General features: G+C 61.8%; 2 protein-coding genes and 1 pseudogene across 3 annotated transcripts in view; 2 read left to right on the top strand and 1 right to left on the bottom strand.

Annotated features, from left to right (window-relative positions):
* LOC116821655 (major histocompatibility complex class I-related gene protein-like) overlaps window positions 1–14,718 on the top strand; it is a 28,593-nt gene extending 13,875 nt beyond the window's left edge. For both annotated transcript variants that reach the window (XM_075071538.1, XM_075071537.1), the window contains 4 exons: window positions 12,190–12,294; window positions 12,563–12,595; window positions 13,146–13,178; window positions 13,495–14,718. In XM_075071538.1, the coding sequence (XP_074927639.1) occupies window positions 12,190–12,294; window positions 12,563–12,595; window positions 13,146–13,178; window positions 13,495–13,505 (182 nt within the window). In that variant the 3' untranslated portion in view covers window positions 13,506–14,718. The remainder of the gene's footprint in view (window positions 1–12,189; window positions 12,295–12,562; window positions 12,596–13,145; window positions 13,179–13,494) is intronic.
* LOC116821667 (major histocompatibility complex class I-related gene protein-like) lies at window positions 1,285–6,484 on the top strand (annotated as a pseudogene).
* A 6,137-nt stretch (window positions 14,719–20,855) lies between the features above and the next one.
* Window positions 20,856–23,536, bottom strand: PSMB9 (proteasome 20S subunit beta 9). Its single transcript, XM_032775019.2, has 5 exons — window positions 23,433–23,536; window positions 22,399–22,530; window positions 22,145–22,274; window positions 21,281–21,422; window positions 20,856–21,031 (listed from the first exon to the last, which is right to left on the bottom strand). The coding sequence occupies exons 1-5, from the start codon at window positions 23,489–23,491 to the stop codon at window positions 20,904–20,906; spliced, it is 591 nt and encodes a 196-aa protein (XP_032630910.2). The 5' UTR covers window positions 23,492–23,536; the 3' UTR covers window positions 20,856–20,903.
* Between the last annotated feature and the right edge of the window lie 1,780 nt (window positions 23,537–25,316).

The raw sequence follows: 25,316 nt of genomic DNA, 5'->3' as shown, positions 1-25,316 counted from the left end.
GAGGACCCACACGGCATTGGGGGCCAGACCACGCTACGCTCCTTCTCCCTCCTACCTTCTTGCTGGAGTGGGCGCTGAGTCACAGGTTGAAATGAGTAGGGGCAAACGTGGCATATCTACACACCTCTCCAGGGCGCTAGGAGGGTTGAGGGGCTGTGGTACCAGAGCCTGAGTGCGTTCTCTTCCCGGCTTCTGGGAGGCGGCGTGGGGGCTGGTGGCCTAGAAACAGGTGAGGGGCAATAGGTGCCCAAGACTCCTGGGTTCTCTGCTAGCTCGCGGAGTGGAGATGGGGGGCTGCGTGTGTTCTAGATAACAGGGGGGCTGGGCGGGCCAGGACTCCTGTGTTTTCTTTCTGGCCCAGCCTGGGAGGGGCATGTGGGGGCTGGTGGTTGAGCAGGGAGGCGGCTGGGAGCCAGCAACCTCCTAGGCTGTTCTCTGCCCAGCTCTGGGAGGGGAGTGGGGGGCTGGTGGGTTAGAGCAGGGGGGGCTGGGGGCCAGGACTCCTGGGTTCTCTGCCCAGCTCTGGGAGGGGAGTGGGGGCTGGTGGGTTAGAACAGGGGGGGCTTGGGGCCAGGACTCCTGGGTTCTCTCCCTGGCTCTGGGGGATATTTCTCTGCCACAGGCACTGGGTGGGGTGCAGTGGTATATTTCTGTGGTATTGGGGGAGGGGTGAGAAGTACTGCCCACGTGGGGGAGCACCCGGCAGCAGTCTGGGGTGCCAGTGGATGAGTTGTGGGGTGCCAGGAGCTCACTGGGGAGCTGGGGCCAGACCCACCCCTGAGGGTGATGTCATTGGTCTGGGGCCAGAAGTGGCAGCGACCCTCCTCCCCACTGTTTTTACTCCACGTCTGCCCCGTCCCCCCTGCAGCCCTATGCCTGGGCTAGGAAATTGGGGTTCACGGGCTGTGCTGTGGCAGGGCTGCCCTGCGGTGCTGGGGAAGGGAGCTCCATGTGTCTGTCTGTCCACTGGCTGTGTGTGTGTGTGTGTGTGTGTGTCCATCCCTCCCTGCTGGGCGTGTATGTGTGTGCAGCATCTGTGCACACACACCTTCTGCCCCATTCTCAGCAGAATTGTTCACTCCCTTCTGTGTGTCAGGTGCCCTGTAGTGCTCCCAGCTGCTGGTGATTCCCCATTCGCTCTGTGCTTGAGGAGATGAGTGAGCTGTCCATCAATCCACCTTACAATTACATTGGGAATTTTTGGGGGGGGATCTCTGTGGAGCTGTGGGGAGTGGGGGCTGCTCTCTCGGCATTTGGGGAGGGGGTGCAGACAGATCCCACTAACACTGCTGCTCCCCCTCTCCCACAGGGTCGCACTCCCTGCAATACTTCCTGACGGCCGTCTCGGAGCCCGGCCCAGGGGTGCCTGAGTTCACCGTGGCCGGCTACGTGGACGGGCAGCGCTTCGTGGAGTACGACAGCGAGGCCCAGCAGATGCAGCCCCGGGCACCCTGGATGCAGGAGACGGAGCCTGAGGTCTGGGAGCGGGAGAACCACATCCACAAGGTGCGTCAGGCCTGCTTCCGGGGCAAGGTGCGGAGCCACATGCACCTGTACAACCAGAGCAGGGGTGAGTCTGCGCCCGCACGCGGCCAGAGGGGCCGGGGCACTGGGGACATGGCAGGGAAGAGAGGGGACCTGGAGCACTGCTCTGGGAGCCAGGACTCCTGGGTTCTCTCCCCGGCTCTGGAAGGAGAGTGGGGGCTGGTGCGTTAGAGAGGGGGTGGGGGCTGAGGGCTGGGAACCAGGACTCCTGGGTTCTGTCCCTGCCTCTTTTCCCCTGACCTGCTGGGTGACCTTGGCCAAGTCAGTTCACTTCTCTGTGCCTCAGTTTCCCCTCTGGTTTCTTGTCTCTCTGCCCCATGAGCTGTTTGGGGCAGGGACTGTCTCACTGTGTCTGTGCAGCGCCCCCAGCGGGACGGGTCTCCCTACCCCCCTCTCTGTTCCCAGGAATGGCCGGATCAGAACCAAGGTCCAGGCAGTCCTGCCCAGCCAGGACCCCGTGGGGGGCAGATGAGGGCTGGCACTGAGGGGGGCACAGGGCAGGGCCCTGCAGGCTCCCTGCTAAGCAGGGTCTGGGGTGGGGTCGAGGGAGGGGTCACAGACCCAGCAGTGGTCCTGGCTCTGTGGGGTCCCCGTCCCAAACCCAGCCCTGGCTCTGCCCCGTGCAGGCTTCCACATCTTCCAGTACGCCTACGGCTGCGAGATCCGGGCGGACGGCAGCACCGGGGGCTTCCGGCGCTTTGGCTACGACGGGGGCGACTTCCTGATCTACGACGCCGCCCGGCACCGCTGGGAGGCTCCCGCTCGGGAGGCCGAGGCCACCCAGCGCCGGTGGAACGGGGACCCGGTCGCCCTGCAGTACTGTCGTCACTTCCTGGAGCGGGAGTGTGTCGAGGCCCCTGCGCCGCTACCTGCAGCTCGGGCAGGGGGCGCTGGCCAGGCGGGGTGAGGGCAGCGGGTCCGGCGGGGTGAGGGCAGGTGGTCCTGGGGGTGGGGGCAGGTGGGCCTTGAGGCTGGGGTTGAGGGCAGGCCGGCACTGGGGCGTGGGGGGAGGGGGTGCGCCACCGGCGGGTGTGAGGCGCAGGGTCCTGGGTGGTCATGGGTGAGGGCAGGGCGCGACCTGGCCAGGGTAGCGGGGCGAATCGAGTGGGCAGGGGGGTCTGAATACGGCGGAATATCTCGGTAAATCGCGATGGTGAGGGCAGGGGGTGCTGCCAGTCTCCATAAGCTGGAGGATGGGGTCAGCGGGTGGCCGCTGCGGGAGGAATGATGGGAGGGGGCAGCGGGATCCTGGGGAATGAGCGCTAGAGCGGTGGAGGCGCTGCGCCAGTGTTGGAAGACCCGCGGACCAGGCCTGGGAGTGTGAAGTGACAGGATGGGGTGCGGCTGCGCGCAGTTGGTCGGAGGGCAGGGGCGTTCTGGGGGTGAGTGAGCGTATGGGGGCACTTGACCAGGCATGGTCGAGCGCACAGGGGCGCTGGCCCAGCAGGGTGAGGACAGGGGTTCTGGGGAGAGTGACGGTCCGCAGAAGACCACGGTAGGGGGGCGTTGGCCAGGCTGGAATGGAGGTTGGACAGGGGCGCTGGGGTCGAAGATGATAATCCGGGAGGCAGGGAAGCACTAGGTGAGGCTGCGGTCGCCGTGCCGGCCCCCGAGGCAGGGCGGGAAGCGTCTATGGGGTGTTGGGCATGGTCACGGAGGGAGTACTACCGGGCGCTGGAGGATTGTCCGGTGAGGGCGACCGGGCGGAGCTGGAGGCGCCGTCCGCAGGTCCGGGGCCGAGTGCCGGTCTGGGGCTGGGTCTGACCACGGTGGAGGGCAGGGGGCACTAGGGGTGGCCGACCGCGTTGCCGGGAGCAGGCCGGTGAGCTGCTCTCCGGAGCTGCGTTTTGGGATGAGGGGAAATGCCCTGGGCTGGTCAAGTCGGGAGAGTGGCATCGGCGCGGTGGCTGGAACCAAGGGCTTGAAGGGGAGGCAGGAGGTCCGTGGTGTGTGGTAGAGAGGCGCGTGGCCTCCCGGCCATCTCCGCCGGTCCGTGAGAGCAGGGGGTCTGGCCAGGCTGAGGCACCCGAGCTGTCTGCGTGCAGTGCAGTAGAGTCAGGTGAACGGTAGGTGAAGGCAGGTGTGTTGCGTTGAGCTGCCGCGCGCGCGACTTTGTGAATCGCGAGGAGGCGTAGATAAGATAGCCTGGCGCGAAAGGCCTGTCCTAAGCGAAGGGGCCACATCTGTGGGTATGGGGAGGAGGGAGAGGATCCTCCACTTGGAGGGGCGCCGGCTAGTCAGTTGGCTGGCGGGGCAGCGGTGAGGGGTAAAGGGGAGGTTCTGGCGGCGCATGAGAGTCGAGGAGCAGCGTCCGGGCACCTGGGCCGCGGTGGGATGGTCCTTCAGAGGGCTCGAGCTCCTCCCGCTTCTCCTGTGCAGCGGCGACTGGGGCGCTGGGGACGCTCCGCGGAGGGATGATCCCGGTCCGCTGCCCCAACGGCTCTCTCTCCAGCTCCAAGGACTCCCGCTCCAGTGCTCTATGGCCGCATCCCTCCGCCGGCTCAGGCGCCCGGTTGTTATCCACGGCCAGAAAGGCCGGCGCCCGGCGCACTTTTCCCCAGATCAGCGTGCCGCATCGGACGGCCGAGGAAGTAGACGTGACCTGGCCAGACAGAGATGCATGGAGGGTGAGGTGATGGGCCGCGGGGAGCTGGCGCGGCGACTGCGCGCCTGGAGGCACAGGCAGCCAAACTCGGACGGAACGGCCCCGCCGCACGATATGCTGGCGACGCATCCTCCAGCAACCTGGCAGGGGAAGGGCAATTGAGAAACGGGCTGAGTCCAATGGTAGGCGGCCGGGTGGCCCTCTGAGAAGGCCAGTGCCAGAGGACAGGAGATTCGGCACTAGCAGTGGGGTAGGGGCAGGGGCGTGCTGGGGGCAGTTCAAGAGAGGGCAGGTTGAGGGTGCTTGGAGTGGCCGCGCGAAAGTTAGGAGGGCAGGGGGTGTCTGGTGAGCAAGGGAAGGGGCAGGGGGTGCTGCCGGGGGGCTGGGGAAACGAGACGCCGAGGGGCGAGGCGGGAGTGCGTAAAGGGTGGAAACCGTGAAATAAACCGGGTCAGGGCACTAAGCAGTGGCCGTGGTAGGGCAGGGAGTTCGCTGGCACGGGAGGGGCGAATTGGCAGGTATGAGGGGCAGGGACTCGCTGGGGAACGAGGCGAGGAGGCACCGGAAGGTTTCTTGAGGAGGCAGGGGAAGGCAGGGGTCCTGTCATGACGACCGAAGAACGAGTCGGCGGGGTGCTGGGGCTGGTGGAGAGCAGGACCGGACTGAGGGAGGTAAGGAGGCAGGGGGTCTGCTGAGGCAAGGCAAGGAAGGGGGTGCTGTGTCGGGGTCCGGCCCTCCGGGAGCCGAAGTCACCCAAGCGCAGGGTGCGGCACTAGCAGTGGGCGTGGAGGGGCAGGGCTTCGGTGCTGGCGAAGTGTCTCCCGGCGAGCCGGGTTCCGAGGCAGGAGGAGGCTGGGCGGGGGACAGCGAGGAGGGCGGGCAGCTCCGTCACGTGGTTCTGGCAAAGGCAGCGACGGGGAGGGCAGGGGGTGCCGCGCTGCCCTCCCTTAAGGGTGTGGATTAAAATCTCCCAGACCCAGGGCACTCACGAGGATAGGAAGGAGAGGCCGGAGTGCTGAAAAAAATCTTTAAGATGTCGGTTGGCTCGTGAGGGCAGGCGCGTCTGGGCAGGGAGAGAGGAGGGCAGGAGGTGCTGGCCCCGGTGGGGGAGGGCCAGGCAGGTGCTGGCGGGCTGGGGTGCATATAGCCCGAGAGCAGGGGCACTTGAGGAGGGATGGAGGAGGGCAGCGGGGGCTTTCTGTGAGCAAGGGAAGGCAGGGATGGTGCTTGGAACAGAGTGGAAGAGAGGCCTGAGAGGCAGGGAGCACTAGGGGTGCGGGCAGGTGAGAACAGGGGCACTGGGGGGTATGGGGGTGAGGGCAGGCGGCGCCTGGCAGCAGGTGAGGGCAGGGGGTCCTGGGGCTGGGGTGCAAGGGAGGGCAGGGGGCACTAGGACGGGTGGGCCAGATGTGGGCAGGGGGCGCGGCCAGCGCTGAGTAGGATGGGGGAGCTGGGGGTCAGGTTCGAGGGCAGGAGGCGCTGGCCAGGCGGGGAGAGGGCAGGAGGTCCTGGGGGTGAGGGGAGGGCAGGGAGGTCCCTGGCCAGGCAGGAGCATGCTGGAGGCGTGAGTGAGGCAGGGGGGAGCTGCAGGCGGGAGGAAGAGGCAGGGTGTTCTGGCGAGGGTCAAGGGAAGGCAGGGGGTGCTGGGGGTGGGAGAAGCAGGGCAAGGGGCACTAGCAGTGGGCGTGAGGGCAGGGGCTGGGGGAGGAGGAGGCAGGGTGTTTCTGGCGAGGCAGGGAAGGCGCAGGTGGTGCTGAAGGCGGGAGGGAGAGAGCCTCCCATATGGGGCTGACGGGGGCCAGGGACATCCCTGATGCTCCCGACCTTCCCAATTTGGAGACACCCCTGCCCCAGGACCCCCTCGGCCCTCCACTCGGGCTTCCGCTGACCCATCCGGGCCCGGGGGGATGCAGGGCGGGTGGTGCTGAAGGGGTAGCGTTGGGGGACTCCGGTGCTGCTCACTGGCCGACCCTGCGGCTCCCCCTCAAAATGCCCCCCCTTTCTCCCCAGAGCGCCCAGGCCGTCGGTCACCGGCCAGAGACGCCCCGGCGGGCCCACCACCCTCTGGGTGCCGGGCCCATGGCTGTCTACCCCCAGGGTCATCGCCTGAGCTGGGCTGAGGACACCCACGGGGGGAAGCAGCGAGCAGGAAACGTGTGCGAGGGGGTCCTGCCCAACGGGACGGGGACCTACCACGCCTGGGCCACGGTGGAGATTGACCCCCGGGAGAAAGAGGCCTGATACCTGCGCCGTGTGGAGCACGAAGAGCCTGCCCAGCAGCCTTGGTCGCCGTGTGGGGCTGCAGGCTTGGGGGTGAGCGGGATGGGGGGCTGAAGCCGCCTTGCTATGGCCGATGGGGACTGACCCGTGTAATGGGGACCTGGGGCGAGTCTATGGGGCACTGAGCAGTGGGAGGGTGTGCTGACCCCCATGCTATGGGCCCTGGCTGGGAGAGGATCTCGGGGGAGGGGGGCTATGGGGCACTGACAAAGGAGGGCGGGGTGATGGAACCCCCTTCTGGGGCAGGAGCTCAGGAGGCTATGGGGCACTGATGGGAGAGGGAGGACTGACTCCATGCTGGGCGGGAGGATCTCAGGGAGAAGGTTGGGGCTATGGGCACTGATTGGGGGAGAGTGACTGAACCCCATGCTGGGCAGAGATACTTGGGGGGGCTAATGGGCGACTGGATTGGCGGGAGGGGGTGGACTGACCGGCATGCTGGGGGAGGATTCTTGAGGCTATGGGGCACGATGGGGGAGGGTCGTGACTGAAGCCCATGCTGGAGAGGGATCTTGGGTGGCGGGTGGGGCTATGCACTGATGGGGTGAGGGGGGACTGACCCCATTGCTGGGGGAGGATCTTGGTGGCGGCATAGGGCACTGATGGGGAGGGGTGACTGACCCCAGCTGGGGGAGGATTTGGGGGGGGCTATTGCGGGCACTGATGGGGAGGGCCGGTGACTGACCCCCTGCTGGAGGAGGAGTTCAGGCGAGCTATGGGCTAACTGCTGGGGAGGGGGTGACTAGACCCCCTATGCTGGGGCCTCCCGAGGATCTCTGGGGGCCTATGGCCGGCCACTGCTGTCGGGGAAGGGGTGACTGACCCCATCGCTTGGGTGAGATCTCGGGGGGGGTCTATGGGCACTGACAGGGCGAGGGGGTGACTGACCCCCATTTGCATGGAGGAGGATCGTTCCGGGGGCCTGGGGCTTGGCGAAGGTCATTGACAGGGATGACCGGCGGTGACTGACCCAGCGTGCGAGGCAGGGATCTTGGGGCGGTGGGCCTATGGGCACTGATGGGGGAGGGGGTGACTGACCCCCATGCTGCGAGAAAGGATCTTTGGGTTGGGGGACTAATGGTGGCATTGACAGGGCGACGGGGCGAACGGTCTCGCGCCAGCCGGTGACCAATGACACGTCGCTGAGTGCCCCGATCGAGAAAAACAGGCGTTTCGGCGAGGACTCTTCCAAAATTCACTCAACCAAGCCAAGTCAAAGCCAGAACGAACCGCCCCTGACCCCATGCTGGAGAAGGATCTCGGGAGCGTGGGGGGCCTATGGCGCTCTCGACAGGGAGGGGAGACTAACCCCTGTGCGGGTGGGTGAGGAAGCCATCTCAAGGCCAGAGCATGATTGGGGTCAAAGAAGAGATACATTTATGATTGGTTATGGAGGACACTTCATGGAGGGAAGGGGTGGAGACATGCCATACTCCCCAGCTGTGAGGAGGAGTTCAGGGGACTATGTCCCGGCACTGTTGCGCCGGAGTGGGTGACTGACTCCCCATGCTGGCGGGAGGATCTCCGCCGAGGGGCGTCTATGGGGCACTGCTGGGAACCGGGGTGGAGCTGACCCTCTCATGCTTGGGGCCGAGGATCTACGCGGATGGGCGGCTTATTGGGGCAGCTGTCTGGGGACAGGTGTGACTGACCCATGCTCCGGGGGAGGCGGATCTCCGGGGGGGGCTATGGGGCACTGCTTCATGAATAACGTGAGGGAGTGACTGACCCCATGCTGCGAGGCAGAGTTCAGGGGAGTATGCGGGCACTGCTGGGGTGAGGGGTGACTGACCCCCATGCTGGGGGAAGATCTCGGGAGGGGGCTATGGGGCACTGCTGGGGAAAGCGGGTGGACTGACCCCATGGGGGGCAGGATCTTGTGGGGGGTCCTATTGGGGGAGCTGGACAGTGGGGAGGGGTTCTCCCCGGTTCCCTTCAGCCCCTGTCCGTCCCGTCTCAGAGCCGCGTCCGAGTCGCTGCTAGCGTCCCGGAAGCTTGGTGTCGCTAGGGCGTGTGACCTGGCCCTGGGCGGCGCCGTGCTTGGTCGCGCCTGGCCTGGAGGAGGAGGCCAGTCAGTACGGAGCCGGTGGGGTTCCCGGGTTGCTCCAACGCCCCTGCCCCACCAGCCCCCCAGTGCTGGTGTCATGCGGCTCCCGAGGGGGCTGGCAGGGACATGTGTGGGGGACTCCGGGAGGGAGTCGGCCGCTCACCCTGGGGTGTCTGGTCCCTTCCCCCGCTGGCCTGCGACTTTATCGGGGGACCCCGAGTCAGGTGATATCCGTGCGTGGGCCGGCCCGTGCCGAGAGCGACCAGAGCCGGCTCCTGCGCTCGTGAGGACCCCGCCTTCTCCCCGCAGGGCCCAAGGCGGATCTTACTCCGCCGGCGCCGGGTGCAGTGAACGACCCCCCACTGGGCTGAGCGCTTTCCGTGTGCCCCCCGTCCGAGACCGGCCTGGCCTCGATCCCGAGCTGTATGCAGTGGTGGGGGAGCTGGGGGCAGTGTCCAGGCACACAAACGCCTCTCGACGGGCGCTGGGCCTGCCAGAGCCGTGTGGCTGTCCTATGGGTCTCTCTGGAAATCCCGAACCCCACGCCCATGTCCCCGTGGGCCCTGGCGGACGTGTAAGCTCGCACGCGCCTTCCCGGAATCAGGCATCAGTGGCCTTCCGGGGGCTGGGAGCGTAACCCCTGGAAGAGCTGGCCCGTGGCCAGGGTGCAATTCTCTGTCACTGGGCAGGCTTAGCTCACAGGGGGGTGTTTGCTCCCAGATCTGCTCTGGGGATCCTTGTGGGGCTGGTCACCTTTCCCTGCCTGGCTGGACGCGTTTCTTGCTCTGTGTCACAACATCTGACCAGCCCCCGCTTTTGTTCCCCGATGGGGCTGGGAGGTGGAGGGCTGCGCCCAGGGGAGCGTATCAAAGCTTAAGACCCACCAGCACTGACCCCCTTCCTTCTCCCCGACACAAAGCCAGCGAGCAGGACGCGCGACAGCTCCTGGATCATCTCTAAGGTACGTTGGCGGGGAACGCGTGCCCCGGGCAGGGTGTCACCGAAGGGCTCGTGGAGACCCCCAGCCCCGGCCCCTCCGGACAAACCAGCCGGTCTCAATTACATCTATTCTTCTATATATAATAGTTGGCGGCATAGCAGAAGACCGGGATTATCAGACTAGCCGACTATTCCGCTCGATAACAGCGAGTATTTTTATCGGACCGGTCGTGAAGGAATCTCATTTTTGTTTTGCCGTTTATACAGAATGTGAGGCAGCACGTCAGATTACGATATCTATAAATCACCTTTGATATTCAAATCATCCTACTAAGTTAGCACTCAACCACTCATCTCGTCTTATTTTCGACCGCATCGAACAGGGAGTCCCCAAGTTTTGCGAAAACCAGCATCAAGAACCAGTCCCCAAACCCAATCTTAAAAATTGTTTGACCTCTGGACCACCCCAACCAGCTCGACAGAATGCGAACCTGCAACGTCGAGTGTTCCGCTGCCGGTTGATTCCCACACCCAAAAATACTGGAAAAATTAGAAACAAGCAGGTACCTTACTGAATGATGAAATCATCTGACTAGAATGTATAATGTCTATAGAACCAGCTAGCTTGCGACGGACTCACTCCCTGACAAGCCTCTTCCTCGCAAAGCACACCACTACAACAGATCAGCATCTTAATTATTTTCCACTCCCTCCAAAAACAATGTATTACCATTACTTTTCATAAACCTTTCTTCCCGGTATCTTTCTACCAGATTATGCTCGTAAACCGATCCATAAGCGCAAGAACGCGCCAAGTATCGAAGAACAAAGGCAAACAAAGCTGTAACCATCGTGTTCTACACTTCCAGTCATCTAATGATACAAACACGCTGGGAGCAGTCGGGAAAAAAGACTGTTTAAAAAACCTTCCTTAGCTGGTCTCAGCAACCCGCCCAAGCCAGACATACTAGACTTATTGTTCAGTTAGTTTAACAATACTTGGCCCCTCGATGATCAGATTGATCTCTCTTTTCTGAGCTACAGTTTGATTTCCTGATGTTTAAAGGTATGGAAAATTATTAATTTCCGGTCTTAGGTGAGCAGGGAGGCTCTTACTTTTCTACTCTCATTTTCAAAAATAATAAATAATATTAATTCTCAAGCTAGTTAGTGGGATATGCCATGACATGCAATTTCCTACACAAATACTAAGGCCAGGTAAGAATTGTTGTGCCTTGCAGATATGTAAGTGACAGGAGTTTTATATTTGATTTAATGGAAGACACATCCATTCGTTGACTGCACAAGAATCTTTTTTTGCTAGTACCACACACACATGAGAATATTGTTTGTCAACATGCTTTATTTATCTCATCATAAATGTAGAACCACAAACCTTTACTTCTATTACCTTTAACACAAACTTCACTTTGATATCTGTGATCTCGTTCACAAGACAGCACAACCAGTGACTTACTAAGTTAATACATAGGGGCTATGTTCGGTGATATTGTCTTTAGAAGGTAGCTTCATGTCAGTGAAAGGCGATATATGGAGTCATTTTTTCTAGTACAGAATGTAGCCGCCAGTGATTAAGGGCCTGAGTGACAACTCTGCAGAAATTTTGAACGCTCATAGACTGAACAGAGAATACATAACTGTTGTAAATCCAGCTAAACACTGGACCAGAGTCTCACATTCAGCCTAAATTCAGGAGAGCGGTCTGATCGGGACTTTTGCTTCCTCTTGCTTTCTTCTGTCTCACAATAAAATGTCGATCATATACCACAACACAAACACCATCTTCCTTGCCCTGTGGGCCACAACTATAGAAGCAAGCGTCCTATGGTCCAGGATACACCTGTGAAGTGTGCAAGTCACAAATTATGCCCGCCGCCACGTGACGAGCGGGGTCCTCAGCCAGGCCCCGCAGGATGCATATGAGCTACGCACTCCGCATCAGGGATTACCAAACCATGAGAAGGTCAATCAATGCCTCCTTGTCAACCTAATTATGCACCCAGCCATCATCTTCCTCCCTTCTTGTCGCTAGCACCAAACATCCTGGACCAAGATGAGTTCGGGTGCGGCAACCCCAAAAAAACACCTAACCCCCCCAAAACTAAAGGTGGAGGGAACTAAATCATATACGATGATCTCTGAGCCCGTGACCGAAGTGTTCATTCGGTCTGTGACTGGTGGAAGGCACGCGTGGCTCCAAGCGCCCAACGCTTAAGTGGGAAACGAGACCCAGGCGAGTGGCGCTGGGGCTAGTCCGCCCTGCCCGGGGCAGAAAATGGTCGACGAGGCGGGCTTCGCACAGGTCCACATACTAATGCTAGCGCACGTAAGCTGCCGGTAGCACGGGCCGCTGCATCAGTCAGAGGATCGGAAGCAGATGAACGGGGTGACTGACCCCCATGCTGGGGGAGGATCTCGGGAGGGGGCTATGGGGCACTGCTGGGGGAAGGGGTGACTGACCCCATGCTGGGGGAGGATCTTGGGGGGGGGCTATGGGGCACTGATGGGGGAGGGAGTGACTGACCCCATGCTGGAGGAGGAGTTCAGGGGAGCTATGGGGCACTGCTGGGGGAGGGGGTGACTGACCCCCATGCTGGGGGAGGATCTCGGGAGGGGGCTATGGGGCACTGCTGGGGAAAGGGGTGACTGACCCCATGCTGGGGGAGGATCTTGTGGGGGGTCTATGGGGGAGCTGGGCAGTGGGGAGGGGTCTCGCCCGGTTCCCTTCAGCCCCTGTCCTGTCCCGTCTCAGAGCCGCCGTCCGAGTCGCTGCTGGTCCCGGTGGTGGCGGGCGTGATCCTGGCCCTGGGGGCGGTCGCCGTGCTGGTCGGCCTGGCCTGGAGGAGGAGGCAGTCAGGTACGGAGCCGGGGTGGGGGTTCCCGGGTTGCCCACGCCCTGCCCCACCAGCCCCCAGTGCTGGTGTCATGGGCTCCCCGAGGGGGGCTGGCAGGGACACTGGTGGGGACTCGGGGAGGGAGTCGGCCGCTCACCCTGGGGTGTCTGGTCCCTTCCCCGCATGCTGGATTTATCGGGGACCCCGAGTCAGGTGTCCGTGCTGGGCCGGGCCCCGGAGAGCGACCAGAGCCGGCTCCTGCGCTCGCTGAGACCCGCCTTCTCCCCGCAGGGCCCAAGGCGGATCTGTACTCGCCGGCGCCGGGTGAGTGAGACGACCCCCCACTGGGCTGGGCGCTGTCCGTGTGCCCCCGCCGAGACCGGCCTGGCCTCGATGCCGAGCTGTGCAGTGTGGGGGAGCTGGGGGGCAGGGTCCAGGCACCACAAACGCCCCGAGGGCGCTGGGCCTGCCAGGACGGTTGCTGTCCTATGGGTCTCTCTGAAACCCGAACCCCACGCCCAGTCCCCGGGGCCCCTGGCGGGACGTTAGCTCGCACGCGCCTTCCCGAAATCAGGCATCAGTGGCTTCCGGGGGGCGGGGGGAATAACCCCTGGAAGAGCTGGCCGTGGCCAGGGCAATTCTCTGTCACTGGCAGGGCTTAGCTCACAGGGGGGTGTTTGCTCCCAGATCTGCTCTGGGGATCCTTGTGGGGCTGGTCACCTTCCCTGCCTGGGCTGGACCGTTTCTTTGCCTCTGTGTCACAATCTGACCAGCCCCCGTTTGTTCCCCGTGGGGTGGGGAGGTGGAGGGCTGAGCCCAGGGGAGCGTATCAAGCCCCACCAGACACTGACCCCCTTCCTTTCTCCCCACACAGCCAGCGAGCATGGATCGGACAGCTCCATCACCGGTACGTGGCGGGGACTCTGTCCCAGGGGAGTCACCGAGGGCTCGGTGGAGACCCCCAGCCCGGCCCCTCCGACAAACCAGCCCTGAGCTCCAGGCTGGGGTGCCGAGTGCAGGGCCAGGTCTGCGGCTGGGTCTGTCTCCCCTCTGCAGGGAGGGGTTCCAGGCAGCGGGGGCACTGGGGGGTGTCTCTGGGAGGGGGAAAGCTTGGGGTGGTCTCTCTGGGGAATGGCTCTGGGGGAACCCCCCCCAGCCCCTCTCTGACCCATATGGATGCGGCTCGGGGCAGACCCTGACTCTCCCGTGTCTTCCTCCTGCAGCTCTAACGTAGCCGGTCGGAGCCGGTGGAGCCTCCAGACTGTGAAGACACGGACTGACCCGGGAGCTCCAGGCCCCCTGCCCCTCCTCAGCGTTATCTCCCTGTTACTCCTTGCGTAGGGCCTTGAAGCTGTGCCTGGTGAACAGCCCCATATCTCCTGAACCTCCCGCCTCCCTGGGACCCACTGCGGGGGGGCCGCCTGCCCCGTGCTCTGTGTGTCAGCCACAGGACGTGAACTGGGCAGCCCGGATGGGCGCGGCCGGCCCCATTCGCCGCATGGTTTGTTTCGTGTTTGAGCCCCTCAGGGCAGGGACTGCAGCCTCCTTATCTCTGGGGTGCACAGAGCCTCCTCCCAGCAGCCACTGGGGAAGTGGGAAAGGGCCGGTCACATGGAAAACCCGCAATTTTTGGCCCAAAACTGAACACTTCTGGCTGAAAACCACCAAATTCCATGTGACAAAGCTGCCACAGTCGCCCGTGGGAGCTGGAGTTTGGGTGCCCCGTGCTCCCACTCTCTGTAGGCTCCCTCAGTACATTATGGGAGTCCCTGCTGGTGGGAGCAGTGCGATCTGGGAACCAGGACTCCTGGGTCCTATTCCCAGCTCTGCCACTGGCTCGCTGTGAGGCCCTGAGTGATTCCCGTCCCCGCTCTGTGCCTCAGTTTCCCCCTCTTGAAAACAGGGAAAATACTTTACTTCCTGTCCTGGGGGGGCTTGTGAGGGTGCCTGTTACAGGGCCTTGTCCCAGAGGGGTGTGTGTGTATCTCTCTGTTTAAAGCACTTTGAAGACAGTTTGTCATAGCACTCATCAGTGGAGGGAGGAGGGTTCTGGTGCTGGCAGCACTGGGTGGACCCACAGAACCGGGGTCAGACATTTCCCTGGCTCTGACCTGCTGCTGTAGCTACCCCAGCCCCAGGCACAAACTCCTCGCTGGGCCATGTGCGTTGTCCCGGGGATACAGACACGGCCCTTTCTGTGCTGCCCTGGGTGTGCGTCTGGCGCGGGGGCTCCGTGGACCCTGGGCCTGCAGCTGCGGGTCTGTCCCGTGTCTGCGGCTGGGAGTCTGGTCTGTGTTCTTGTCGGCGTGAGACGGACCCGCGAGAGACTGTTACGCTGCTGTTAAAATCACCTTTTCATTCGCTATAAACGTCGACACAAAGTTAACTAAAGTGGATTCGACCCGTCTTTACCGTGTGGAAATGAACCGTTCGGCTGTGTCAGGCGATAACGAGGGATGGTTCGTTTTGCCGTTTTCCCACCACACAGTTCACTGAAATCGCCCCGTTCCCGGGAGCATTTCCCTTTTCATTGGTCGCATTTCTCAATGCACTGAAGTTTTGTGTGGTGGTTTCTAGCCCTGCTGGCACCTGGCAACCACAACACCCCTAGGGGCTCGAACCCAGAGGGTGTTTAAACAAATCCTCATGGTTTTTTTTTAAGCTGATCTCAAATTTTTGGGGCCCAGCTGGTGTTTTCTGACCCCTTGGAGTTATGGATATAAGCGTTCCTCCTCGGCAACCCCCCGGCTGAGCTTTCAGGGTGGGCTCCTCAGTGGTGGAGATCAGCGTGGCCACGCCGGGGCGATGGAGCTGAGTTACCCCAGCGGAAGCACTGGCCCCTCGGTGCTGGCGATGCTCCGTGTCCCGCTGGGCGGTGTGGGCAGAGTTGTGTGTGCTGAGGGGTGCCACTGCAGGCTGGCTTTGAGGTTGGGTATTTCCTCCCCCAGACCGGCTCATTGCTCCCTGTCACCCATCCTGGTACTACCAATGGTTGTGAGTCAGTCTGTCCTTAAAGCCCCAGCTCCCGGATTGACGTGACCACCTGAGCCTGTGCGGTTCCCAAGCACAGTGTGAAACCCACCCCCTGCTCACAGCCCGCGGGTGAACACGAACCACCTTTTGGAACTTTTTACAAGCTCATGGTTTTGGGGGCCCTGACGCCTGGGGTTCCAATGCTGGGGGCTGGCAATGCTACACCCCCAGAAATGGACCCTGCCCTATGGGTGGGTTTCCAGTTCCAGCCTGCTTCCCACTCAGCATCCACACGCCCCATTGGCTGGTCCCCAGTGTGGCTGGGCCCCTCAGCTCACAGCTATAGGGGCTGTGGAGGGCTCTGTACAGCAGAGCAGGGAGCTGCCTGGGGGTGGGGTGCAAATCCCCTTGTGTCCCCGCAGGGCAGGGATCCTGTACACCTGGATCTGAGCTGCCAATTAACGCACCCCAGTTACCGGAGCCGGCCGGGGGAGGCTCCAGCCCAGCTGAACTGGCTCTGGGCAGGGCCGAGCGGCACAGACCCAGCTACTCCTAATCAGAGGGCACTCTGGGAGCGGCTAATCCTGATCAGCTCAGCGCTGTGTTCACACCTAGTTCACGCAGCTCATGTTCGCTGACACATTGTCCTAGTCCATTGCTGCTTGTGCCGCAGTCATAACCCACCCTAGCCCATGGGCCGCTCCTACCAGTCGGCGGGGGGGGGGGGAGGAGATTGGGGTTAAACACCCCCAGGTTCAGCCGGCCGGGGCCAGTTTGCCGCTCCACGTGGCATCAGGCCCAGCCCGGCGGCAGGGAGCCCTGGTGAGGAAATGAGGGGAGCGATGCCAGCCCTGGGCCCGGCTGCCAGGGGATTTGCTGGCTACAGACCCAGCAAACAACCTGCCCTGATTAGCCACTAGAAGGAGCCCGCAGCTGCTTTATCACCCGCTTGTGAGTCAGGCCCTTTCCGAGAAATCACCCGGGAGAGGAGAAACCTTCCCTGGCTGGGCTCCGGGGGGTGCTGCTGCCTCACCGTAACCCCGCCTGGGCTCCGGCTCTGGGACAGAGAAATCCCCTGCCTGTGTGCCCAGCCTGGGCCTCCTCCCTGCCCTGCCCTGGGGCGCTCACCCTGGGGCAGCTCTGGGATGGGAGACCCGGAATTGGCACTAGCTGGGCCTGGGGCATCCAGGGGCAAAGACACAGGGTCATGCTGGTGCCTGGGGTAAAGTCCCCTATGGCTGCAGCGTGACCCCCGCACAGCAAGTGGGAGCTGATGTTCCCCAGCCCAGAGGCTCACGCTCTCCCCAGTGCTGGAAGGGGTCAGGGGGCTCCTAAGTCTGAACAATGCCCGGGGAAAGGCCCAGCGAGGTGAGCGAAAGAGCCCCCAGCCCAACTGAGGAAGGGTCGGCTCGGCCATGCTGGGGTCAGGCAGCCATGGACAGACGCAGCAGCCAGAGGGGACGGCTCGGAGCTGTGAGCATCGGGGTGAGACCCTGAAACTGCAGCTTCCTCCCCCCACCCCCCGGCTGGACCACCAGACAGCTCAGTGTATGGGGGGTCCCTGGGTGAGACCCGACATCCCCAGCCCCCTGCGTGGATATTACAGATCCCATAAGACGCTTTTCATAGGTGCAGGGCTTTGGCCCCACTGTCCTTGGCCAGTGTTTCCACCAAGTGTCTGGCTGATGCACTCTTCCCCAGAGGTGGCTGCATTTCCATGGGGCTGTGTGTGCTTTGTGAGGCCTCGTAGGACACAAGGAGCATTAGCAATGGCAGGGGGGCTGCGACCCTGAGCTACTTCTGCTGCTCTAAGGGAGTTGGATTTTCCATTGCAGTGACGCTGAAAGGCCAGAGCCCAGCCCAGGACCTGTGGTGCTGGGTGCTGGACAAACACATTGGCCTGACAGCCCCTGCCCTGACTAGCTGACCTAACAAGGAAGGGCTGAGGGGCTGCAGCAGTGGGTCACAGTGTTGCCAACGCTCACAATTTTGTCACAAAGCTTGTGATATTTGGGGGTTTGGCATGAAGTCCCAGCTCCTGGAGTCCTGGGAGTAGGGGAGCATTTCAGTGTGATTATTTGTTTTAAAGCAAGTGTCACCCTGGTGTTTGCAAAAGAAAAGCTTAAAACCACAAACCCGAAAGATTCAGAAACCAAATCCCCACCCCCATTTTTGTAAATCTCATGATTTTTTAGTCAATCTCATGATTTTTAGAGGTGTAATTCATGATGTTTTAACATTTGGGGCTGGTTATTGTGCATACGCCTTATGGAAGTGACTTCTGAAGGGGAAACTGATGGAGAAGGTTAGCAGACTTGCTTGGGAAGTGCTAATAAAATGCAATATTTTCCCCCCACGTGGTGTAATTAGCTTGTGGAACTCCCTGCCACAGGACGTCACTGAGCCCAAGAACTAAGTAAAACCCACAAAGGGACAGGCCATTTCTGTGGCTCACAGACTGCCCAGGGCTAGACTGGTTCATGCTGACGACGCGCAGGCATAACAGGCGGGAATCCAGTTCTGTATTGCAGCTGAAATGAATTACTCAAAGGTCTGTACTGATACGCCTAGTAAGGAATCTAGGCGACAAAAAAACATTTCCTGACCCTTTGTTGTCTGTACTGTCATGGACACACTTGTGACAGGTACTTTGAAATAAATTACAAAAAATAATTGAAATCGGAATGATTATATTGCGTTATTTTGAGAAATAAAATTGCAGAATTGTAAATTGAATTGTGAATTGTGCTGACTTTTTATTTTGGGGCACAGAATTCCCCCTGCAGTGATTTCCTTGCTAGGTCTCTGTGCTGCCTGCCTAGGCCCGGCTGCCAGAGGATTTGCTGGCAACAGACCCTGATTAGCCACTAGAAGGAGCCTGCAGCTGCTTTATCACCTGCCTGTGAGTCAGGCCCTTTCCGAGAAATCAGCCGGCAGAGGAGAAACCTTCCCTGGCTGGGCTCCGGGCGGTGCTGCTGCCTCGCCGTAACCCCGCCTGGGCATCCATCGGGCTGGGCGGGGAGCTGGTGTCTGATGCAGCTGGTACTGAGAAATCCCGTGTGCGTTAAACACTATCTGTGTGCCCCAGCCTGGGCCTCCTCTCCTGCCTGCCCTGGGGCAGCGCTGGGATGGGAGACCCAGAACCGGCCCTAGCGGGGCATGCGGCATTCAGGGGCAAAGACACAGGCTGAGCCTGGGGGGGGGGGGGGGTCAGGTCATGCTGGTGCCTGGGATAAAGACTCAGAAACCAAATAACTGTCCCCATTTTTGTAAATCTCATGGTTTTTTAGCCAATCTCACGATTGTTGGGGGGGGGTGTAATTCATGCCGTTTTAGCATGTGGGGCTGGTTATTGGGCGTGCGCCTTACGGAAGAGGTGACTTCTCAAGAGGGGCCTGACGGAGAAGGTTGGCAGACTTGCTTGGGAAGTGCTGTGACGAAGTGGGGGGGTTTCTTGGGGTTTTCTGTGTTTTCCAGTGGGTTGTACGCAGAGGGAGTGGGACTCAGTGTCCCCAGGTGTTACTGGTTTAACGAGGGGAGGGGAGAGGGAGTTTCTTGGGACACAGGCCCGGAGAGGGACTCGGGACCCTGGCCGATGGCTTGGAGGATGGAGACCCCAGCGACTGGTGACCTGACGACCTGGAGACCCAGCTCAGGAGTCACAGCCGGTTCTGGCCAGTGGGGGACAATGGGATGCGGGGAGAGGACCCCGGTGACCTGACCAATTGGCTTCAGCCAGAGGGGGGCGGAGAGGGGAGGAGACCCAGGCCTGCCTGTTTACTACCCTGTTTACCTAGAGAGAAGACAATGGGTAGAGGGGGCTTGGGGCCGGGGATATGGGAGGCCCAGCTGGGAAGCAGGGGGGCTCTGGGCTGGAGGGGGAGCAGGCAAAGCCCCCCTGGCTGCAGGGGGACTGGGATGTGCTGGGCTGAGGGAGGCCAGGCCTGAGAGTTTCCTGTGCTGGGTTCAACTCTCAATAAACCCTCCTGTTTTATGCTGGCTGAGTCGCTCCGGTCTAGAGAACAGGGCGGGGTGGGGGCATCAATTCCTTCGGGGGTTAGGAGGCCCGGGGGGTCCAGAGCAAGTGGACTCCCTGAGGGGGCCCATGGCACAGACAGACGTGCGGAGGCTCAGAGAGGTGCGGCTCCAGGAGGTGGAGGGGCCTGACCTCAAGAGAGAGTGGACCCCCGAGAAGGGCTGTCGCACTGAAAGGGGCACCCCCCACGGACCGCACAGGGCCAAGTGTGGGCACGATCTGTGAGCCCGTGACAAGTGCTGATGAAATGTAATATTTCCCCCCATACCCTGTGTAATTATCTTGTGGAACTCCCTGCCACAGGATGTCACTGAACCCAAGAACTAAGTAAAACTCACAAAGGGACAGGCCATTTCTGTGGCTCACAGACTTATCGAGGGCCAGACTGGTTCATGCTGACAATGGGCAGGGATCTCAAACCTCGTGCTGCAGGGCCCGAGCCAATCTCTGAGATCACAGACCAGGAGGAGCCCTGAGGTGGGGCAGATGGTCTCACAGCTGCTCCTGCAGGCCCTGGCCCCTGGCTCAGCCCCGGCCGGTGCCGGTCACTGGAGCGGACGGGAGCCCGGCCCAGAGGCCCCTGACTCTGCCCCGGCCGGCGCCAGTCACCGGTGCAGACGGGAGCCTGGGCTAAGTGGACCTGGGGTCTGATCCAGTGCAGCATCCCTGTATTCTTTGATAATAATCCCCTTTGCTGCTGTCCCTGCCCCGTGTGTGTCCCTGGGGGGGATGCCCTGACCGCCCCGCCCCCCACTCCTCACCCGCTCCAGAAAACAGATTTGGTTCCATTCTCCTCCCGGTTAGAAAACGAGAGGGATCCCAGAACTGCGGCTTTGGGGTGCACAGTGACCCCGAGCTGGTGCAGGACCTGCACAAACACAACGCCGGGCACTCCCCGAGCCTGGCTGGGACTAGAGACTGTTCTACCAACACTGCACCCCTCTGCACCCCAAATCCGTCCTTCCCACACCCCCCTTGGTCAGTGCTTGCCACCACCAGTCAGCTCAGCCTGGGCTGCCTCTCACAGTCTGGGCCTGAGGTGTCTTTAGGTGCCTAAGTACAAAAGGGGGCTACCCCCTCGAAACACCCACTGCATGGAGAACTGGGGTGAGGGACCTGCTCCCAGCCCCCTGCCCAGGCCACAGCAGCCCCAGATATGGGGCGTACAAAAGCGACCCAGGGCTGGGGAACAGAGCTGGGCCCCGTCTACCCCAGTCCGGGAGTTGGCAGATGTCGGGATGGGTGATAAGAGGCTGTGGGGGAGGGATAGCTCAGTGGTTAGAGCATCAGCCTGCTAACCCAGGGATGTGAGTTCAGTCCTTGAGGGGGCCATTTAGGGATCTGGGGTAAAAACCATAGTTGGGGATTGGCCCTGCTTTGGGCAAGGGTTGGACTAGATCCCTCCTGAGGTCCCTTCCAACCCGGATTCTATGAAGGCTCCCTGGGAGGGCAGGGGCGGGGGAGCTGGGGTACAAATCTCTAATGCGGGTGTAAATCAGGATAACTTGTCATGACTCAGTGCTGATCTACGTGCTCCGGCCCCGTGTATCTGTCCAATGAGTCCCATATGGTGCCTGTGCTCGGAGAGGTTTATTGGGTATAAAAGAGGGGCTGGCTCAGAACTCATTCGTCGTAGAACTTGGGGATCTCGTCCCCCAGGAACACCTGCTCCACAGCGCCTGACTTGGTGATGGTGACGAGATAAATAACCCCCCCGCTGGAGCCGTCCCGGCTCATCGCCAGGGCAATGGCTGGGGGGAGAGAGAGAGAGAGACATGAGGGGTTAGTGAATTGGTGCCACCAGAGGGGACAGGCCCTGTGTCCCATTACCCTGAGCCAGCCAGTCCTCCTGCCCTGGGGCTGGCTCACAAACACTGCCCCCCAGAGGGGCCAGGCCCCACATCCTGTTCCCTGCCCCCTCAGTCAGGCAGTCTCTGCCCTGGGGCCGGACTGGGGCCACTGTGCCCTGAACCTGCCTAACCCCGCCCGGGAGCAGTTACCGTTCTTGGTGAACTGGCGACACTCCTCTGGAGTCATCCTGGGCTTATAGGCTGCATCCACATAGCCGTAAATGTAGCTGCTGCCGGAGCCGCCGATGGCGAAGGGGTGGCGGGTGAGCATCCCCCCCAGCGTCCCGTACACCTGCGAGAACGAACACGGGCCAGGTGAGAGCCCTGGCCCGGCACGGGTAGAGGGTAGGGGGGCTCTGGCCCTGCGGACAGGGGGTGACTAATGCCAACACTAAAAGCACTGACTGCAGTAACGACCAGCTGTTCCCTCAGCCCCCTGCCGGGTCTCAGAGTGGGCGTCTCTCCTTGCTGCCCTGCATGGCACGGACACGCAGCCAGGCCTTGGGCCTACCTAGCCCGCGGTCACCTAAGTACCGACGGGGCAGGAGGTTCTGGGTTCAGATCCCCCCCGCTGTGCTGGCCTGGCTCCTAGCAGCTGGTGACCCACCCAGCAATGGCCAAGGGAGGGAACGAGGACACGTTAACGGGGCGTTTTTACCAAGCCTGGCCGGGCCGAGCAGCCACGGGGCCCTACGGGAAAGTGACTGGGACGTAACTCCAGGGCAGGTCTCCTTGCCCCGCTGGCGGGTGAGATGCAGCACTCAGCACCATCGGGGACAGTTAGTTCACCCCCTTTCTGTCAGCCCGAGGGGGCCAGAGCCCCTTTGCACCCCGGGCGTAGCTTGTCCTGGAGCATTAACCGGTCTGAATAGGACGCTGCAGGGAGACGGGGATGCGCCGAGGGGAGGGGGTCACAGCACAGACACTGTAGCCAGGCCCTGTGGGGGGCCAGGCCGGTGGATACCATAGGGGGCAGATGGACCCCCCCCCCGGCTGCCAGCCCCCACACCTCACCTGCCCCCCTTTCTTCCGGTCCCATCCCGCCACCATGAGATGCGCCGACAGCTCCTCCTTGTACTTGTAGCTGACGCCTTTCACCAGGCTGGCAGCTGCCAGAACCAGCGGGGCCTCGTCCATGTCCAGGCTGGGGAGAGGAAGGGGGTGTGTGGGTCAGTGAGAACAGGAGGAGCCGCCCCTCACAAGGGGCCCTGTGAGCTCCAGCCCCCGCCCGCACCCCCAGGGGACCCCCACCGGCCTCCCCGCCCTACCTGTGCAGCTCCAGCTGGTAATGCACCATGTCCGCGATGGCCTGGGCGTCGGCGGCGGAGCCGGACAGAGCGCAGTAAATCCGCTCGTGCAGCGGGGCCAGCTTATCAAAGACCCGGTTCACCACGGCCTCCCTGGGGGGAGAATCCGGATCCCAGCGTGAAATCCAGAGCGGCGAGTGCAGAGCCGGAGTCAGACCTGGCGCCCAGACTCAGAATCCAGGACCTGCCCCCTTCCCAGACCCCTGTGGTGGGGTGGGACACGTGCCAACCCCCCCTGCTCAAGTGTAAGACGGGGAAAGGGTTAATGACCTGCAGACCCCAATCCTGCTCCCCCTGCCCAGCAGAGAGAGGCTGCACCTGGGCTCTGAGCAGGGCCAGGCCTGGCTGTGGGTCACTTCGCAGGAGAACTGGGGCTGGAACTCAGAGTGTGTGTGGACACTCTGGGAGGCTGCTCCCGGCGGCTGCAGAAAGCCTGGGAGTGGGGTCTGTGCAGGGAGATGGGAGGGGGGCTCTAGTGCGGCTGGAGAGCTCGGCTGGGCCCCAGGGGAAGCAGAGGGACTGAGGACAGGAGCCAGATGGATGGGGGTGGGGCTGGGACGTGCCCCAAGTTAAGGTAGGGTCTCCCCGACTCCAGACTGAGTGATCACAGGCCCCCAGAAAGCAGCGACTGGGCAGCCAGGGGACGGGGAGAAGCTCCGACAGCCCCTCCAATGGCGCATGGCCCATCCAGTGTCCCTACGCGGGGGAGCGAGAGAGATTCCCTCTATTCACCAGGGACCAGAACAGGCGTATCACCAAAAAGCAATGAGGACAATCCGTGCCTGATCCGGGGTGAGCCGGCCCCACTGCAGAGCCCAGCCCCAGCACAGGCCAAACCCCAAACACCCGGTATGACCCCGGCTCGGAGGGGGTGACAGACACCTGAGGAACAGCCCTGCGCCCCCTCCCTGTACCAGGGATACAGGGCGGGGTGAGCAGTGATAATTCCCCCCGTCGCACGGGGGCCTGTCCCCTGGCTGAGTCCTGGCACTTACCCTGCAGACACCCGGGAGTCGGAGCCCACCACGACCCCGCCGTCAAACTCCACCGCCATGATGGTCGTCTGGGGAAAGGGAGGAGACAGGGGTTCAGTGCAGGGACCCGTGGAGCTGGGGTGTCCTGTCCAGCCCGTGGCTCCGTGGGATCAGAGGGGGGTGGCTCTGGGGTTTGATCACACCTGGCAAAGGGCCTGTTGCGACTGTGACCAAGGCCTGGCAGCTGGGTACAGAGTCCTGGGGCTGGCAGCGCCAGGGGGTGGGGTGCTAAGGGCGGTGGCTCCGTTACCGGTACAGTGTGTTTACACCAGGCAGTGCCCAGCCAGGGCGCCAGGTTTGGGGTGATGGGGGGGGCACACGGCGCTTCCCAGCCAGAGTCCCCCATTCCCAGACTGCTGGTCTGACCAGGCCACCTGCTCCACTGGGGAGCAATACAGAAATAGCCATTTAGGGGGTGGAGAGACTATGCCTGTGTGGCCCAGTGGTTAGGGCCCCCCTAGCTGGGAGGGGGCGACCCTGGGTCCTGTCCCTCATTCACTATTTATTCAGAGAGCAACAGCTACAAAGGAGAGAGGGAGGGAGGGAGCCCCCCACCCCAGAACAGCCTGTAGCCCAGGGGTCAGGCCAGGGGTTCTCAAATTGGGGGTTGGGCAGTTATTACATGGGGAGGGGGGTCGTGAGCTGTCAACCTCCACCCCAAACCCTGCTTTGCCTCCAGCATTTACAATAGTGTTAAATATATAAAAAAATGTGTTTTTAATTTATAAGGGGGGGTCGCATATGTTTGCTGTGTGAAAAGGGGTCATCCATACAGAGGTGGGTTAGTGCTCATCATGGGGGAGACCCCTGTTCAAACCCCTCCCCCCCGAGACAGAGGGGGGAACGGAACTGGTTTCCCCCACATCCCCACCTGTGCACGAACTGCTGGGCTGGAAGCTATGGGGGAGGCACCCCATGCCCCTGCTCTGGCTGGATTTGGAAAGGGACCCGATCCAATAAGCAGCCTTGATGCAGGACCATTGGCTCGGGTCCCACACGTCATGGAGAGAACCCAGGAGTCCTGGCTCCCAGTCCCTTGCTCTAGGCCACCAGCCTCCACTCCCCTCCCAGAGCTGGGGAGAGAACCCAGGCATCCTGGTTCCCAGCCCCACCGCCATTCTGACCACTAGCCCCCACTCCCCTCCCAGAGCTGGGAATAGAACCCAGGAGTCCTGGCTCCCAGCCCCCACTCGCCTCTCAGAGCGGGGAATAGAACCCAGGAGTCCTGGCTCCCTGACCCCTCGCTCTAACTCCCTGCCCAGAGCTGGCACCACCAGACTGTGCAGTTCTTGGCTTCCATTGAAAGAACAAGTAAGTTTCTAGCTCTGGTGGCTTGGGAACATGTGGCCGGCGGGAGCCAGGGGCCCAGAGGACACACACAATCTCTGTCCATTAGTGTTCAGCAGAACTCAGGATCTGTGAACGTTTCGGGCTGGCAGTTCTGTACATTGGGGTGGGGACATTTGGGGGTTTCAAGGAGGCATGTATGGGGGTGCAGCAGGGGCATATGGGGGTGCAGCAGGGAGACATAGGGGGTTGCAGGGGCACATGGGAGCCAGGACTCCTGGGTTCTATTCCTGATCTCTGGGGTGGGAGAAGGGTCTGCAGTAGGGGCACATGGGGTGCGAGGAAGGGAAGTGGGACACTGGAGGGAGGGTCCTGTAGGGGGAGTAGCAGGGGGGCATGGGGCCAGCAGAGACAGGACTGGGGGGATGGAGGGGGTGGCAAGGGGGCACATGGGGAGCACATGGGGGAGATGAGGTTAGCGGGCAGAGATGGGATGGGAGGTGGAGGGGACACATGGGGGCAGCAAGGGAAGATGGGGACGGCAGACACGGGACGGGG

The sequence above is a fragment of the Chelonoidis abingdonii genome, chromosome 12 (assembly GCF_003597395.2).
Source record: "Chelonoidis abingdonii isolate Lonesome George chromosome 12, CheloAbing_2.0, whole genome shotgun sequence".
Lineage (NCBI taxonomy): Eukaryota > Metazoa > Chordata > Testudines > Testudinidae > Chelonoidis > Chelonoidis abingdonii.
This window is presented reverse-complemented; position numbering and strand designations above follow the sequence as displayed.